This window comes from Falco rusticolus, chromosome 5 (assembly GCF_015220075.1).
Source record: "Falco rusticolus isolate bFalRus1 chromosome 5, bFalRus1.pri, whole genome shotgun sequence".
NCBI classification, from domain to species: Eukaryota; Metazoa; Chordata; class Aves; order Falconiformes; family Falconidae; genus Falco; species Falco rusticolus.
In genome coordinates, this window is record NC_051191.1 from 24,991,054 (window position 1) to 25,008,129 (window position 17,076).

General features: G+C 37.5%; 1 protein-coding gene across 1 annotated transcript in view; it reads left to right on the forward strand.

Moving 5' to 3' along the window:
- The window catches only part of SEMA3A (semaphorin 3A), a 170,150-nt gene extending 155,405 nt beyond the window's left edge, over nucleotides 1-14,745 (forward strand). Inside the window, exons 14-17 of the mRNA XM_037390047.1 lie at nucleotides 983-1,140; nucleotides 5,260-5,327; nucleotides 11,453-11,595; nucleotides 13,171-14,745. Of these exons, the coding sequence (XP_037245944.1) occupies nucleotides 983-1,140; nucleotides 5,260-5,327; nucleotides 11,453-11,595; nucleotides 13,171-13,626 (825 nt within the window). The 3' untranslated portion in view covers nucleotides 13,627-14,745. The remainder of the gene's footprint in view (nucleotides 1-982; nucleotides 1,141-5,259; nucleotides 5,328-11,452; nucleotides 11,596-13,170) is intronic.
- Nucleotides 14,746-17,076: the final 2,331 nt, after the last annotated feature.

Here is a 17,076-nt window from a genome sequence, read left to right on the forward strand (position 1 = left end):
GCTGGGTAACAAAGTTTAAGCTTTTGGTAGCAAAGTGTCAGTGTTTCCAAAACAGAAGGATTATACTATTTATTTTTTGTTTATCTATTTATTTTGTTTTCTCCTAGTTTTGCATCTCAGAGGGAACTGTATTTGCTTATTACACTCATACTTGTTTTCTTTGTGAATTAGTGCTGAAGCTTAAATATCTCTGTTTGGACTTTTACGTGGGATCAATAGTTCAGTTCCCTTATGTCCCTCAGGGGACCAGCTTCCCTAATGGACCACATGAATTTGATATCAGAGAGGAAATTGAGAGAGACAAGATATTCTATTGTGATGCCATGCAAAGCTGTAGTTCATTTTGTACGCATAGTTTTTTATTTACTTCATGGCTTCTCTCTGCTTTGAACTACATCTTTCACTCAATGCTGCCTTTTATCCAAAACAAAGCAAGCCATCTTCCCTCATTAAATATATGTTTCAATTAGAGTATGTGACCTATAGAAAAGAGTATGAAGCATCAGAATTATCAGTCGTGCAAAGAAATGTGTGTGGGACAGGGCTTCCAAGCTGAAATACCTTATAATCAGTCTGAAATAATTTGCTTTAGGTTTGCCCACATACATACACAAATCAAGGTCATATATAAGAAATTTACTTTAACGTTGGTTTTCTTTTTCTTTAAATTTTAGAATTTCTTTCTAAAGCATAGTCTCCATTGTGGTGTTTCACTGATTATAGTGTTTTCCCAGTGCAGGGACCTGAATAAAAAAGAAAAGAATGGAAGAGTACTTTAATTTTTCTTACTGTTTAGGGAAGCCACTGAGAGCCTCATACAAAAATCAAAGTTTTTCCTATTTGTTTTGGCTTGTTTTTTTATCCTGAGGACAATTATCTTCTCATTCCTTTAATGTATACCAGGATTGTGATCCTTTATTGTATTTGTAATTTGCTTTTTTTTTTTTTTTTTTTAATTTTATCTTTTTAACTTTCATAACAGCAACAGCTCTACATTGGCTCAGCCACTGGGGTTTCACAGCTTCCTTTACACCGCTGTGATGTGTATGGAAAAGCATGTGCTGAGTGTTGCCTTGCGAGAGACCCTTACTGTGCCTGGGATGGTTCATCTTGCTCACGTTACTTCCCCACTGCTAAGAGGTAGGGACAGTTTCAGATGTCTGCATGGTTTGCTATTTGTTTTAACTGATGGTCTCAATATGACCAGAGGGCTTTGGAAATTTTTCATGGGATGGTAAACTGGAGCCCTTCCTCTTCCAAAGAAAACATAATTCTGGGAGTTACAAGCAATATGAAGTCCTGATGATTTAAAGGGAACACTCTGCTTCTGGGATTGGCTTAAAAAGCTGTTGTAAGAAAACATTCAGAAAGGAGTTGTCTCTGAAATTGATTCATAACTTTATACTCGGTAATAAACAGCAAAAAGAAAATAAAATTCCTCTTCTCTAACATGAGGAGGGGGCTTGATATTAAAATAAAATAATTACTTGCCCAAGTAAATTATCCTGCATTTTTATGAATTCTAAGTCAAAGGAAATATTTATGTTATAAAGTGTTTGGACATAAATGGAAATATATTTTTTAGTGATATATAGCATTATTGTTATTATTCAAAAGTATAACTTGTATGTGCTGATATGTGTCTAAGTGTACTAGATCAAAAAAACCAATCTTTTCCAAGCACTCTGCACTGATGCTAAAGGCTTTGCAATGCAAAGGTTAAGGGAAAACAGGCTTGGCAAGTTAAAAAAATTATTTTTATAAAAAATGTACATTATTTTTTATAAAAAATTTACAAGTCCTCATTGCCTGAAGACTTAAAATAATATTTTATTTGCCTGCCTTTATCTCTGAAAGTATTTCTCCTAAAGTATGTAAGCTAGTTACTGAACAGCTCTTAGATACTGAGGTAGAAATTAGGAATAACTGAATAGTCACCTGCAAATAAGAACAGACATGTTCTCAACATGTAATGTTGAGATTCCCATGATAATTTGAATGAAATGATTAAAAAGTGCTCACATTAAATCAAATATGCCAAACATCTTGCACTTAGGAAGAAACAAGGAATCCAAGGGTTTATATACCTAAAGGGTTATACACATAAAATTGCTGGTAGCAAAAACTCAGTTGAGAATGTCTGGACTCCAAATTCCAGATCTGGATGGGTTGTTGCAGGAGATGAAATGTGGTTAATGGTGGGTGGCAGTTGTGTCACAGACTTTTTGGATGGAGGGGATTAAAATTTCAAGGTTTGCATTACAATGTATCCTAAACAAATACTGATGACAAAAGAAAAAGCTGCTTATGGAACATAAGGTTCTATTTCTGTACTGGAAACAGTGTTAATCTGAGGCAAGCTTTTTGTGATATTCTTCAAAAAAAAGTTTTTTTTAAAAAAGAGAAACTGAACCCATCCCAAAAGAAGAGCAGGTTAAATTTTCTCAGCTGCATGGGCCAAATTCAAATTTGTGCTGGGAGTTTGGCAGTTTCTGTGTAGGAGGAGGAGGAAAGCGAGGAAACTGAGGTTTTCAAGGGCAGTCCAAGAGATTGATTTATCTAAAAGTTTTAAGGGTTAGAAGTCAGTGTGGGTGAGTACTGCCTCTGAGTCGCAGGAGGAATCGCTCAGGAATTGCTGAATCACTCTTCTCTGCTACCTTCCCACTAATCTTTGCCCCTGAATGTCACCCTTTCTCAGCATTCCCTAGCACCCATTCTTACCCCCAGCCCATCTCCAGACCCACAGAGCATATCATCCTTTCATTTGCTTACACTGATAGAAGAAATAGGGTCTTTTACCTCTTCCTTATCTGTCTCTCTAATTTATTAAGCAGCAGACCAAGCTCACTGCTGCCATCAGGGGTAAAAGGACTGAGACCTCTCCTTCCAGGGATTAAGGGGCAGGGTTACGGGGGCTAAACTAGGTTGCATAGCTATGGAAAAGCCTTGGGGTGTAGAATTTACTCTTCTTGAGGCCACTATGAAAGAAGTCAGTCCTGGGAGGCTGGGATCCTGACAAGGCATTTGGAAACAGCCAGTGCCCCCCACCCCCTCCTTCCCCACATTTTCCCCTTAGCAGCAGCAGCAGCAAAACAAAGGTCTGTTACTGGGGGAGAGCATCCTCTGCTCACCTGGTACCTGCTGTACCCACTGTCTCAAGCCAGCTTTGAATGCATCTATGGCAAAATCAACGTTGCTGGAAACAGCTTAAATGTCAACATTTAGGCTCCAGAAATATTGGGAAAGTTGAGTCCTGAGGCAATTGCACAGATGCTTTGCTAATCGCTGGTTTTGGGCGTTGTTTTTTTTTATTTTGTTTTAGGGGGTTTTTTCTTCTTTTTTTTAAAAAAAAAGCTTTTATGAGCCATGAATTTAATTTACTTTTCTTTGTGTATTTTACAAGTCTAAATGACAGTTCAGAGCTCCCGTAGTGTGACCACTTAACTTTACCCCATGCAAATGTGTTCTGGTTCATATTTCATAAATCATCATGTTGATACAATGGTGATATGTGCGACATTTTCCTGAGATTCTAACTAAACATTATATCCAAACTCCATTGACAGTAATATGAGTCTTACCACAGGCTTCTTTTCTACAAATAGTATCATATAAATATGCTGCATTTCAAAACTTAGGAAGGAGTAACAAAATTTTATGGTTCTTTATGTCTTGGGTGTATTTTTTTATTCATTGGCAATGAGTACTATGAAGATGATATCTGAAATCAGGATTAATACTTTTTTTTGAATCATATATCAATCAACAGAAGATTCCTTCTTACTAAGACATGCTAAGATGTTCTAATTCATTAATTTAAAGAAAACTTTATTCAGAAAAATATAAAGAAATGCACATAATGAGGTTTTGGGGTTTTCCTAAAGAAAAAAGACCTGTTGCCATATTTCACATAACTAACTTCAGGTTTAATATTTCAGCAGCTTTCAATGGAAAAAAATATGGTTAAAATATTTCAGGCAAGAGGAGTCAGCTGTGCAGCTGATGGTGCCTCTGTGAGAACTCTTTAGTGTGTGCTGATGCTGGGCTGTTAGCGAGAGCCTGCTAATAAGGCTAGTGAACAGAAGAGAGATGGGCTCTGTGCTGCAGAACAATGGCTTTTAAAAAATGTGGGCTGTTGTCACAAGGGAGTGACCAACAGTGCTTTTTACAAGGCTACTTGACTTTTGCATATCCGTTGCTGGATGCCATAATCTGAAATCACAGCATTGTTCAGCAGCCTAATCCTCTTTGTTCTCCTCTAATTTTGCAAGCCCTCAGGCTTTCTCCAATTCCTAAAGTAAAGTGCTCACACTTGAAACACATCTTTGTTTGCCTTCTTCTTTTTTTCTTTTTTCTTTTTTTTTTTTTTTTACATGAAAGACTTTTCTCTGGCTCAGTTGAATTTTGTGTCACAGCCATTTGAATAAAAATAGGAGCAGACAAAGAGAGAACAACAAATGCAAAATAAAACTGTATTAAAAAGCTTTCTTCTGTAAAATACAACAATTTTTTTTTGCATAGATCAATATCTTTTCCAAAAGAGCCAGTGGAAATAAAACTGGGGAAAGAATATGCTATGTTAAATGGACATGCAATAAAAGCTAGAACCGAGGCTCAAGCTTCAAAGGATGGAGTAAATGATATTTCAAAATGTTTATTCTAAAGACAAAGACACTTACAACAGGTTTGGAAAATGTTTTATAAGAAACATATTGATGAGATCTGTAGCAGCTGAAATCATTATGTATTTTAATTTTGATTTTGTAGAAAATACAGCTTTTTTACATTCTTTCAAAACCAGCCAGCCGTCCTAACATTTCATTTATCTAAAAGATGCCATGATACTTAAAGTATTCTGTACTTGCAAAAAAGCTGTTGCTTCTTCATGTTTTTGATGCGTGTTAAACTCTACTGTGTATACTTTGATCCCTTCGCAGTCCCTGTATCTACGAGTCAAATAATGAATTTGTCTGTGATCAATATGGCCAGCACAGTTAAAATAAACTTCAAAGGTTCAGTGCCAGACATACGTATTTACGAGTTTCTGAAGACTTTACCTGTAAGAGTAAAGGCTGATTCTACAAACTGTGATAATGCATAGAATATAGCGGCAGCAATATGATTTCCTTCCAAGTGTTGTTTAGGGGCACTTGTGGCTTATGGAGTTCTGTATATGTTCCATTTATTGCTCTTCTATCATGGCAAATGTAAATGCTGAACACTGAGAAGGTCACTGATGGTTTTCCAATATATTTGCAGACGTACTAGACGACAAGACATACGAAATGGAGACCCGCTTACCCACTGCTCAGACCTGCAGCATCATGGTGAGTTATGGGTATGACTCAAGTACAACTAATTTGTATGTAATTTACAGAGTGCGCATGAGTAGAGTAGGAAGCATGTGAATGATTTGTTGGTGAAATTGTCTTGAACATCTGTGAAAGATGAATATAATATATCATTATCCCAATTTAGATTGCTTACAATGGCCTGGATCAGACACTAAAGACTAGGGTATTTTGTTGTTTTCTTTTTCCTCAAGTTACCAGTTTTAAGCATTTTAATTCTTCTGCTTCACTTACCTGATAATACCATCAGGCTAGGCATATTATGTCAGAAACGAGTCATATCTCCTTTAGAACAGGAAGAAGTATGTACCTATTGCTTCATATAGTCTGCATAGGATGATAATCAAACACATAACCTCCTTGGCTAATGGGATGGTCTTTGTTGTAGGAGCCACACTAGCAGCCCTTAAAATCAGAATGATCCTTGCAGTAGGCCTGTCCCGTGTGCTTTCAGCATCAGTTTCCTTTGACATCTTTGGTTTTGTTTTTGTTGGTTGTTTCATTTTTACAGTGTATTGATCAGATCTCCCTTTCTCTAATTGTTTGGCTGATAAACTTCTCACAATTACTATTTTGTTGCCAAGCTATACTGAACATCTTCACTCAGAAAATGAAAAATGTCCGTTTTGCTGTAAGTTAAGTGAACACTTAGGCAATACTTCCCTCTGCTGGAAAAAAATGATTACTCATGTTTATGGTACACCTATAGTAACAGTTAAACCACTGGACAGATTTCTGAGCAAAATAAAGAAAAGGTGGCTGAAAACAGAGATACCTCACAACCCTCATGTCTTTCCAGTCCCTGAAATAGCAAGAATGATAAATAGTTCAAACTTGTACTTTTGTGTCAGCTATAATTCACCACTACTGCATTTCAGTAATAGTTTTCTCTATCTTCCTTCTAATCATTTAGAACACATAGCTAACATTACTGTAGCTTTTTCTTTTTATTTCTTGGTTGTCAGACTCAGGCCAAGTTACTCAGAGGGGAAAAGGGTTTGGAAAAGTGTATGAATAGAGTGATTAATATGCAGTTGTCACATTTTGAGAATTCACAAATGTACAACTCATTTAGATTTCAGCTATGGACTTGCAGAAAGTTCACAAATCTCCAGTTGCATGATAACTAGTAACACGTATACAGTGCAGATGAGACAATGTGTATATTGGGGCTGAGATGACATTTTCAGTTCCCCAATAGGAAAATTTCACCAGGCACTAAACGTGAATTATTTTTAACAGCAGAAGAATGTCTTACCTTTACATTTTTACTGTCTGGAGTTTTCCTCATGAGTAAAATGATGATCTGGGCTACCACATGTCCACTGTTTTTAACATTCTCTTGCCTTCCCTCGCTGTGCCTTATACTACTGTAGGCATGTTCTTTATCTTCATAGACAAGAAAAGTATTTCAAAATTTCCCCCTGTGCTTAGCACTGGTAAGGTCACACCTCTAATACTGTGTTTGGTTTTGGGCCCCTGACTACAAGAGGGACACTGAGGTGCTGGAGCATGTCCAGAGCCGGGCAGGGGGCTGGGGAGGAGGCCAGCCTGGAGAAGCGAGGGCTCAGGGGCACCTGATGGCTCCCTACAGCTGCCTGGTAGGGGCTGTAGGCAGGGGGGTCAGTCTCTGCTCCCAGGGAACAAGCGCCAGGACACGGGGAACCGGCCTCACATCGCACCAGGGGAGGTTCAGATGGGACATTAAGAAAAATTTCTTTATTGTAAAGGGTGGTCAAGCATTTGACCAGGCTGCCCGGGAAGGTGGTGGAGTCACCATCCCTTGGAGGTGTTTAAAGAACACGTAGATGCGGCGCTTAGGGACATGGTTTAGTGATGGACTTGGCAGTGCCGTGTTAAGGGTTGGGCTTAGTGATCTCAAAGATCTTTTCCAATCTAAATGATTCTATGAAAACACTTTGGGTTTTATATCTTCCATATTTGGTCAACATGTTTGTCTGAAAAAATAACTTATGTTCAAAAGAAAGAGAGTAATCCCACACAGTTTTTTCATGACAACAGTCATGAGAACTCAAGGTCAGGAAAAAGCTGTTATATGGTACACCTGATCATAAGGAGCTTTGATACAGCTTTGTCAAAATGAGCAGAACAAATATGAAATAAGATACCAGTGATAATTTTATGTAACAGTGAAATGAAGGCAATGTGATTAGAAGAATCAGTAACTTACAAATAATACTGAGGGAATGCAGTTCTAGGTCCTAGATATGAAGGATCCACTGTCAAAATACTTAATGAATGTCTTAGATTGTTCTTGAGTGAAATTTTCTCTCATTAATTCTGAGTTGTAAATCTATAAAATTTTCCTATATTTGCTTGTCATTTGTGCATGATCGTTCATTGTAATGGCCCATAAACTTCCTATGACAACTTATGCTGAATTTTTTCCTTCGTTATGACTAGCAGTTTCCTGGACAACAGATGAAGAATTGGGTTTGCCTGTAGCCAAAAATAAGCAATCATTTACTACTTGTCTACACATTCCTTTGCAGTAACCGTTAGTTGATTCTTTATGTTAACCAACAGAAAGAAGAAAAAAGAACGAGCTCTTAACATATATCTCACGTTTAAAGACATTACAGAAACCTACTTTGATATCAGTCTGAAACAATAATGCTTTTAGTAAGGTTTAGGTAGCTCTTTCAGTTGCCCTTTTGTGCAAATGTCTAAGGAAGTAGTATAAAATGACTGCACAACAACATTAGAGGGAGCTGAGTATCCTTAGTTGGTCAGGTGTGTGGACAGACATTAATAGTTAAATCTAAAAGCATGGCCACCTTTGTGTCAGCTAAAGAACAAGTTGTTGTTTGGGTTTTCTTAAGGTTAAGGTACTAGCGCTGCCAAGAAATTAAGAGTTCTTTTTTTTGAAGAATTTGTCAAAGAAGAGGCGTCTTTTTTTTTAGGTGATTTATCCCAGGGAAAGCTCAAGGAATTACTCTGAATTTAAATGTATAGTGAGATTCTTTCATCTGCAAAGCAATCTTGGTATAAGTACTTAGCCTTTCATACTTTTTCAGTTATGTCAGAAATGATGTATTTAAAGGATATTTATCAGTGCAGTAAACTGATACTGCTGTTGGATTCATTTTGGGAATTACAGCTCTCAGACAGGATTTTGGGTTGAATTTCATAACCAGCTTCATGACTTCTATAGTTTTCTAATTCCTCCAGCTGCTTTTCTGAACTTCCCAGACTTTCATTCTTCCTTCTGGTCTCTTCAGCTTCTCCCTCAGTCCCAGAGCTGCTCTCTGATCCTGTGATTATTCTATCACTCTGCTTACTTTCTTGCACTCCATGTGCTCAGTATTACATGAACTTTATAGACATGTCTGGACCTGCCTTCTGCTCCCTTAAATTGTGAAAATTGAATTTGAAGGATCTCTTAAATCCTTCCTCTCTCATTGCATGACTGTCACCCATACCGTATTTTCTGGAGTTGTGAGGAAATTTAAAGGGGACTTCTGCCATCTAAGGTGCATGGTGGCCTCTAACATGCTAGAATGCTGTGGACCAGATCTGAGAAAACACTCAGAAATTTGAAATGGCATCAGAGCACTTGCCTTCAAGGTAACTTCCATGAGAACTTGTAACTAGCTTATTAAGATACTAAGGTTATCCTAGGTACCAAAGTTTTCCAGTGGAAACTTCTCTGTGTACTCTGCTACTGCTCATGGGTGGTAGGACCTTTGTCAAAGAAATATACCCACTTCTGTCTTTTGTACTGATATTTAGGATCTAGAAGACTGTCTTCTTGGGTCTAATAAGACCAGTGTTACATGTGTTCTGCTCCTGGATAATTCACTTGGACTATGCTGTATTCAGGAAACTATAGTCAAGTGGTGCTGCAAGCCACCTAGTGTGTAACCTCCTGGTTAAATCAGCTATTTAGGATGTGAGAGAAGAGGACTTAAAGTCCACTTAGGCTTAGGAGATTGACTTGGTAACTCTATTTCCAATACAAACACCCAAACTATCAGATTGCTTTTCTTGAAGTTGGGCCATTCTGCAACCATAATACATGGAGCCCAGGAGAGAGGAATTGAAACAGAGCATGCATCCTAAGGTGAAATCTCTTGTGTTTCCATCCTTTATTATGGAAGCTTGTAAATCTCTGTTTCACAGAAACACATTGCTGGAGCAGTAATGTATATGTCCCAGGCTATAAAAGGGGACATTTCCTACTGACTGTCTTATGCTGCAGCCCTACATGTGCTGTGTGTTGTGGGTCCCAGTTTAGATATCAAACTGCCTCTCATGGACTGTGAAGATCTTTGGCTGACCACTCAGTCATGTGAATTCTGGTCTTAAATTAGGGTACCTAACTTGAAGCAGAAAAGTCAGGACATCAGTCAGCCATTCACAACATTGAATCTGGACCCACGAGTTATGAGCCATGCATTTCCATTTCCAGTCTTTATTGTACCACTTTTAGTTTTATTCAGTTAATCTCCTCACATACTTCCAGTTCCTTTGTTTCACTGACACAAATTCACCCATGCTCCATCTCAGACCTTACCATTGGTACTCTTGGCTACATTCTCCTCCAGCTGCCTTACCCTTCTCCTGCTGCTTTGCTCTCTAATTTGGTCCTCCATCGCTCTCCGTCTTCCTGGCCCAAAGGTGCACTGACATTCTTCATAGGGATGTGGTTTGTGAGAGATGTCATAAAAGTTGTTTCACTTAGTTGTTTATATCGCACCCCACATACTTGCTCGAAAGGTTTGCAATCCAGCAGAGGACAGCTGTTTGTTCAGTGTGAATAGGCCACTTGATGTTTCCTTACTGAGAACTGGGCAAGCACCAGTTCCTGTTCTGTCCCCCATCCCATCTCTCATCCTCTCTCAGGGCTGCAAGTCATTATGGAAAGGCATATGATTGCTGTATCAACACAAACCAGGAGCTAGATTTTGTTTTTACCTTTGGCTCAGTTGTCTAGCAAACAGCCTGCGTTTGCTAAACAACATGGCCAATGTGGGAAAGGCACAGTGAAAGCAAACAAAACTTGACAAAGGATTTCTCCGAGAGGACTTGGTTAGACACCATTTTCATATTAAAACATACCCAAAGAAGTTCCTTAAAGATTTCCAATGCTAATGATCAAAAGTGGAAAATGAAAAGAATGACAAATAACGGCAAAGAGGCAGGACTCCCATGAGATCAGCACAGTGTTAAATAGCTTACCAACCCCTTCCTTCCCATCTACTCTCCAGGATTATTGTACTGTTGCCACTTAAGTCCATAACAGCATTTTAAAGAGCTAAGGTGGAGAGTTGGCATACGATGCCTTACAGCCTCTGTGGTATTGGGGAAGAATCAAATGCCACATAAGTCCTATAGCTGTGTGATATTTCCAGCAGGTTGATGAATAACTTGAAACATTGTTGTTACAAAAGGAAGTAATTTATTTAACTTTCTTTTTCCCCTCCCATAATGTCTGCTTTATTAACCTCATTACATTTCCATAAATTATGCCAGTATAAGAGGAAATGATTAATTGAAGATCGTTTCCTCAAAAACATTATTCCTGGTCATTAACAGCTTCAGCAAACTGCAGTGCCATATAATCTAAACACATTATACTACTGTTAAATAGCCTCATGTTTTATTACTTTGCTCTAAGTGTTATGATCATAGAGCCCAGGAGGCATCATTACAAACATTCTGCAAGCACACCATGAGTTTTCTCACTACATACAGTTTGCTGTTAAAAATTCTTGTCATGTCCTAGATGTTTTCCTTGATGAATAATAATGAGGTTTGCACAAAATTTCAAAAGGAAATTCATTAACTTCACATATTGAGATGTTAACAGCTGTTAAGATTGAAAATACAAAAGTAATAAAAATTAAAAATAAACCAATAACATACCAGGGATCCTTGCAAAGATAGAGATGTTGATGGAGATTTTCCAAATGACATACTGATATGTGGAAAAATTTTTAAAAGGTTTTTTTCTTTTAACACCTTAAGGGAGCCCGATTTCTAAACAAACAAATTCACTTATCAATTAAATTTTTTCTTTCCAGGTAAATTTATTTCTTTTTTTCTTTTTCTTTTTTTTTTTTCCCCTTGCTTTACAGAGAACCTAAGTGGTCAGACCCTGGAGGAAAAGATTATCTATGGAGTAGAGAATAGCAGCACTTTTCTTGAGTGCAGTCCAAAATCTCAGCGTGCTGTAGTCTACTGGCAGTTCCAGAAGCAAAATGATGACCGCAAAGAAGAGGTACACTAGAAAAAATAGAGCTGCAACTAGTCATCTCTATGAGGATACACTTCCCAAAATAATGTTCAGCTGTATTTTAGTTTAGCAGAATTTCGCTGGAATCTTTTGATTTCTATTGTTCTTCACCATATTCTTACTTTTATCACCGTAAAATCCCGTAAGGTCTCTAATACATTTTACAGACTGTTACATCAGAAAACCTTCATATCCTCTCCTTGGTTAGACACCCAGCAAAACACACTGGGATTCCATTAGATATCTCAGAAATACAAAAAGTTAGCATGCTATCTAAGTGCCACCTAAAGAATCGTGCAAGGATTATATGAACTTAAATATTATAAAGACCTTAAAACTGCCTGTGAGAAAAGGTCAAACTGGATTAATTTAATTATTCTGTTTGACTGAAACAGCCTAACAGGAGCGCTCCTTAGGTACTGCATGCTCTAAGGCTTTACTGCAGCCAAGGCAGAGACAGAATGAAGAACTGGGGACTGTAGCAGACACAAGGGTATGAAAACTTGTACATTGTTTTCGGCAGAAGCAATATTCATAGAGGCAAAAACGCTGACTTCCTCCCCTCCCCCCGGCCTTGCTTTACACTAAGCTAATACTTTATTTTTCTCCTTCTCTTGTCACCAACATTCTCATGTTATTACTCACCCAGGTTCTCAAGTCATGTTACTGTCAAGCTTGGTCACATGTATCTTAAGAGAATAATCTACTCTGCTAGCTAGGGAGATCAAGCTAGGAAACAAAAACTTGCTTGTTGCATTGAAGCATTTGTAAATATACCCAAACTATTCTGAAGGTTTGGGTTTTTTTTAAAGACATGTAGTAAATACTTAGTTTCATTAGCAGCTTTAGATATTTTTGCTGTTTGCTTTATTTGCAAAAGTAGCACTTTATTTAGCCTTTATTTTAGGTGGAGAGAGCAGTATACAGGTTTCTGCCCTTTTCTGTCTGCAGTGACGTGCATTCAAAGAATTAAATCCTATTCTAGATATTAATTAATTCAGAAAAATACAGTATTTTGGACATCTGCTTTTGAATATTAAAATTCTGGGATTTAATCCTTTTTGTTTCTTGGTAAATTCTCCGCTTATGCAGAACCCACTTCTATACGTAAGGGCTTCTGTATTAAGGAACAATAGGAAGACAGAGAACCTTTCCCACAAATATATCTGTGTTTGACTAAAAGTAAATGTAACCTCAGTAATATAGCTGAATGCACCCACATTGACTCTGCTGATTATATGCTTGCATTTTCTGTCATCCTACCAGCAAGTCCATCTGACAGAGGTGATGCAGATCTTTGTTCAGCAGTAGTAGGGACTAAGGAGTGAATTCTTAATTCCCCCAAACTCTTTGCAGTACATCATTAGTTTTTCCAGAGTATTTGAGCCTTTCATAACTACAGATGACTGTCAAAGCATTTTCCGTTCACATGGTTTTGGGGATTTTTGGACAAGTTTTACCAGCTGAAAGGACTTCTACTAAGGAACTGGTATGGCTAGAGGATAATGTTGCATATATATGAAAGATAACTATTGAAATTACCGCTTTTTTCCAATACAGATAAAAGTGGATGATCGCATGATCCGGACAGAACAGGGCCTATTGCTACGAAGTCTTCAACGGAGAGACTCTGGTATTTATTTTTGTCATGCTGTGGAGCATGGCTTCATGCAAACTTTGCTTAAAGTGACCCTGGAAGTAATTGATACTGATCACCTGGAAGAGCTGCTCCATAAAGAAGAAGATGGTGATGCCTCCAAGACGAAGGATGCTACTAACAGCATGACCCCCAGTCAAAAGATCTGGTATAGAGACTTCATGCAGTTAATCAATCACCCCAATCTCAACACAATGGATGAGTTCTGTGAGCAGGTTTGGAAAAGAGACCGCAAACAACGCCGGCAAAGGCCTGCCAATGCGCAGGTGAATACAAATAAGTGGAAGCACCTACAAGAGAATAAAAAAGGTAGGAACAGGAGGACCCATGAATTTGAGAGGGCACCACGGAGTGTCTGAGCTACATTACCTCTAGGAACCTCATCCAAGTAGAAACTTGTATAGACAGATAACTGGAAAAAAATGCAATATTCATGAACCTTTTCATGGCATTATGTGGATGTTTACAAGAGTGGAAAGTTCAAGCAATTTCCACCAGGTTTAAATAAAATCCATTTCTAACTTTCCTAGTAAGTCCTTCCTCTCTGCTCTGATTCTAAGACCAGAAAGACCAGAGTTTCAAGGATGATAACTCGTCCGGATGTAGCTTACTGCTCAGAAAGTTCTGCAAGTGTTCAGCAGGCAAGTTTTCCTTTCTCTTTTGCCTGAGATATAGATGAAATGCTGTATTTCATGCTGTCATCTTAAAGAAAAGAAAAACAAATCCCACCTTTCATCAGCAGCACTACCATTTTTAGACTTATATATAAAACTGCATGAACTCATTAAGCTGATGAAAGTTAAAACACGTGATTGGACACAAGGATTTTGTTCTTGTTTTGTCTACCAGTTCTCCTGTTTATATGTACTAGAAGAGGAAAAACAATATGGAATGAGATTTTTTTGTGGAAATCTGAACAACATAAGCCATCCATCATTTGGAAGAATGAAAAATGTGGAGTACACTGGCCTACTACTGATGACTTCTTTCAGCTTTGATCTAAAGATGTATTTTATTAAAACTATAATTTAAATGTACCATGAAAAATATGCAGCAAACATTAGCTCTTTTCTAAAATAGATTAGACTTTTTGTCTTAGAAATATTGTACTTTCTAATTATTGGTTTAGAGGAAAAGAAGACAACTTCCAATTATGAGCTGCTTTACTCTTTTGTTTGGAAAATCTTCCAGGGGAGTTAGTCACACTGCAGTTACCCTCCTCCCCTCTCAGTAATCTATATGACATGTAACTTCAAAATAATTTTAAAACTAAGCTATTTTAACATGAAAGTCACTGTACAGCATGGAAGTCTTCTGCATTCTTTTTTTCTAAGTATGGTATTTGAAACGATTCAACTTGTATAATACCTTGCTATAGATTGAACCAATGAAGAGGAGAGCATTGATTTTCAGTTGTATATTTTCTTTTTTAATTAAAAAAAACCAACAAATAGCATTAAAATACCCTCTACTAATTACACTCTTGCTTTCTTGGTTCGTAAATATCGTGAATGCTAATATTTAAATACTGTGGCTCATAGACTGTCATATATCCATGAGCAAAGCTCACATTCAGTTTAAGGAGTTTTGTTCCCAGCTCAGCGGTAGAAATGTGTCCACAATACTGATTCTCAGTGCTCCATTCTTTCTGTGGGCCAGATCACCCAAATGCAAAGAACCAACACTAGGCCACGTAAATAGTAACCTCGAAGCCAGCTCTCTGTTTAAAGATCTAAGGGACAGTTTTATCTGTGGGCAAAGTCTGCTGCAGCAGTAAATAGGTGAAGTTCAGCTTAAGACTAGTTTATACTAACAGATAATTTGGTCCTGCACTTCTGTCTTACTCTATATACAGGAGAGCAACAGGGTAAAACAGACAATGTACTTGCACCGTAAGTGTCAGTTTAGGGTTATAAGTAGTGGATTTATTCACCTCAGCACAGATGTGCCTTTGGTCCCCAGTTCTATGGTGTCCAGTTCTTTTGAGACCATCTTCCTCCAGCTTCCTATATTTTATCTTGGTAGAGTCCGTAAATGACATAGTTTCAAGTAATGTCATTGTGGGGAAAATTACTAGAACAAAGTCCTTAGTTTGCTAAAGGAGCTTTTATATAAACGTGTGTCTGTATTGATGACTGATCTGTTTCATTGTTATTCATTCCAGATTATTTAATTTATCAGTCGCCACACTATCAGCTTATCAGATACGGTAAACACAAGTGCTGTGACAGCTTCTCTCACAATACGTCCCAGTCTCCTTGCCACTCACTAATTCAAGTATTCTCCTGATTGGTGAAGCCTTGGTTTCTTGCCTCTGTAGCAATTGGATTTTCACTAACAGCCTAGTCACTTCAGTCCCCCTTGTATCTTTTGCAGGGGATGAACTTGCAAGATTTTTTGTCATTTAATTCTTTAGCAAAATATTCATTGAACAGACCAGGACAAGCCTGTAAAGGCCATGATTTAGGAAAGCACTGGGGAATTCAGTTTTAAAGCAACCTTAAGTCTCTCTTACATTTAATTTGGTTCCTGTGAACCTCAATACGCCATTAAATTCCCTTGTTTTCAAGATGTGCTGAATGGGGGTGAATTAAAACATAGGTTCAAGCTATGTGCTTTCCTGCACAGAAGTATTAATTTTTTTAGCTCAGCTTATGATTAACTTCTGAGCATTGTTGTCAGCTGAATTATTTAATTGTAATCACAGAACACTTTTTAGCCTTTTGTGTAGGGCTATTGTGTACCACCGAGTCATTAGAATCCTCTTTGTTACAAAAGGAGACAGTTTTAAAATGAACCTCAGACAAATCAGTGGGAAAAATACAGGTTGATTTCAACAAACCCTAAATGACTTTGTTTCCTTTTTCACATATTAATGCAATTGCTGTCTAACTTCTTTTTTCTCTACCACGCTCATAGCAACTGGTTCTATAGCAACTTGCTGCAAAAAATCCAATCAGAACCAATGTCTCAACACCCCTGAAGAAGAAAAAAATTGTCAGGAGATGAGATATGTTTTTCTATACAGGGAAAGATAATCTGTGGGAGCAAAATTCTAGAAGTTGCAATGTTTTCACCATGACCTGGCAGTCTAATTGGATGATTGATATGATCAGATCTTACAAACATCAATCTAATCCTCACTGATATGAGTAGTCTTGTTTGTGTCTTTGTATGTGCTTATATAAATAAGAGGGCAGAAGATCAAGCCAGCAGTGGAAATTTTTGATTTTCAGGTTCTTATTATGGTCAAGTTAAACCACCATTTAATCCTGACGTGAAATGAACTTTTTCTGAAGACCATAGTCCTTAACGAATTCATGTGTAGCAAGATGCCCTACAGCTTCAGTAAAATTCATACCCCTATTTGTGTCATTATTGTTTAAAACAACATAAGGTTTGAAGATAAAGGTAAAAAAGGTATTTCTGCAAATCACCAAAACCCTCTAAACCTCTAGTTACAGACTTTAAAAAAAGTAAGTAAAAACCTGTGTTTAAGCTGGAGAGAAATAAAGGTTTTGATTTATAACTAGAAAGATCTATTTTGATTTGGTTTAAGATATCCATTTGCAGGAAACAAAAATGCATTGAATCTTAGTCATCTACACTTTGCACTTGCATGGATCACTGAAGATGGGAATTTGTTCAATGGCTCCTAAAAACTGTATGGTTATGTTAAACTACAACATCAAAGTGAGAAAATGTTCATCTTTGTAGAACAGAGTTAAATCTTCATGACCCAATAAAGTCACTATGTAAAAAAAAAAAAAAAATTAAATTAAATGCATGTGAATGCGCATTTACTGATC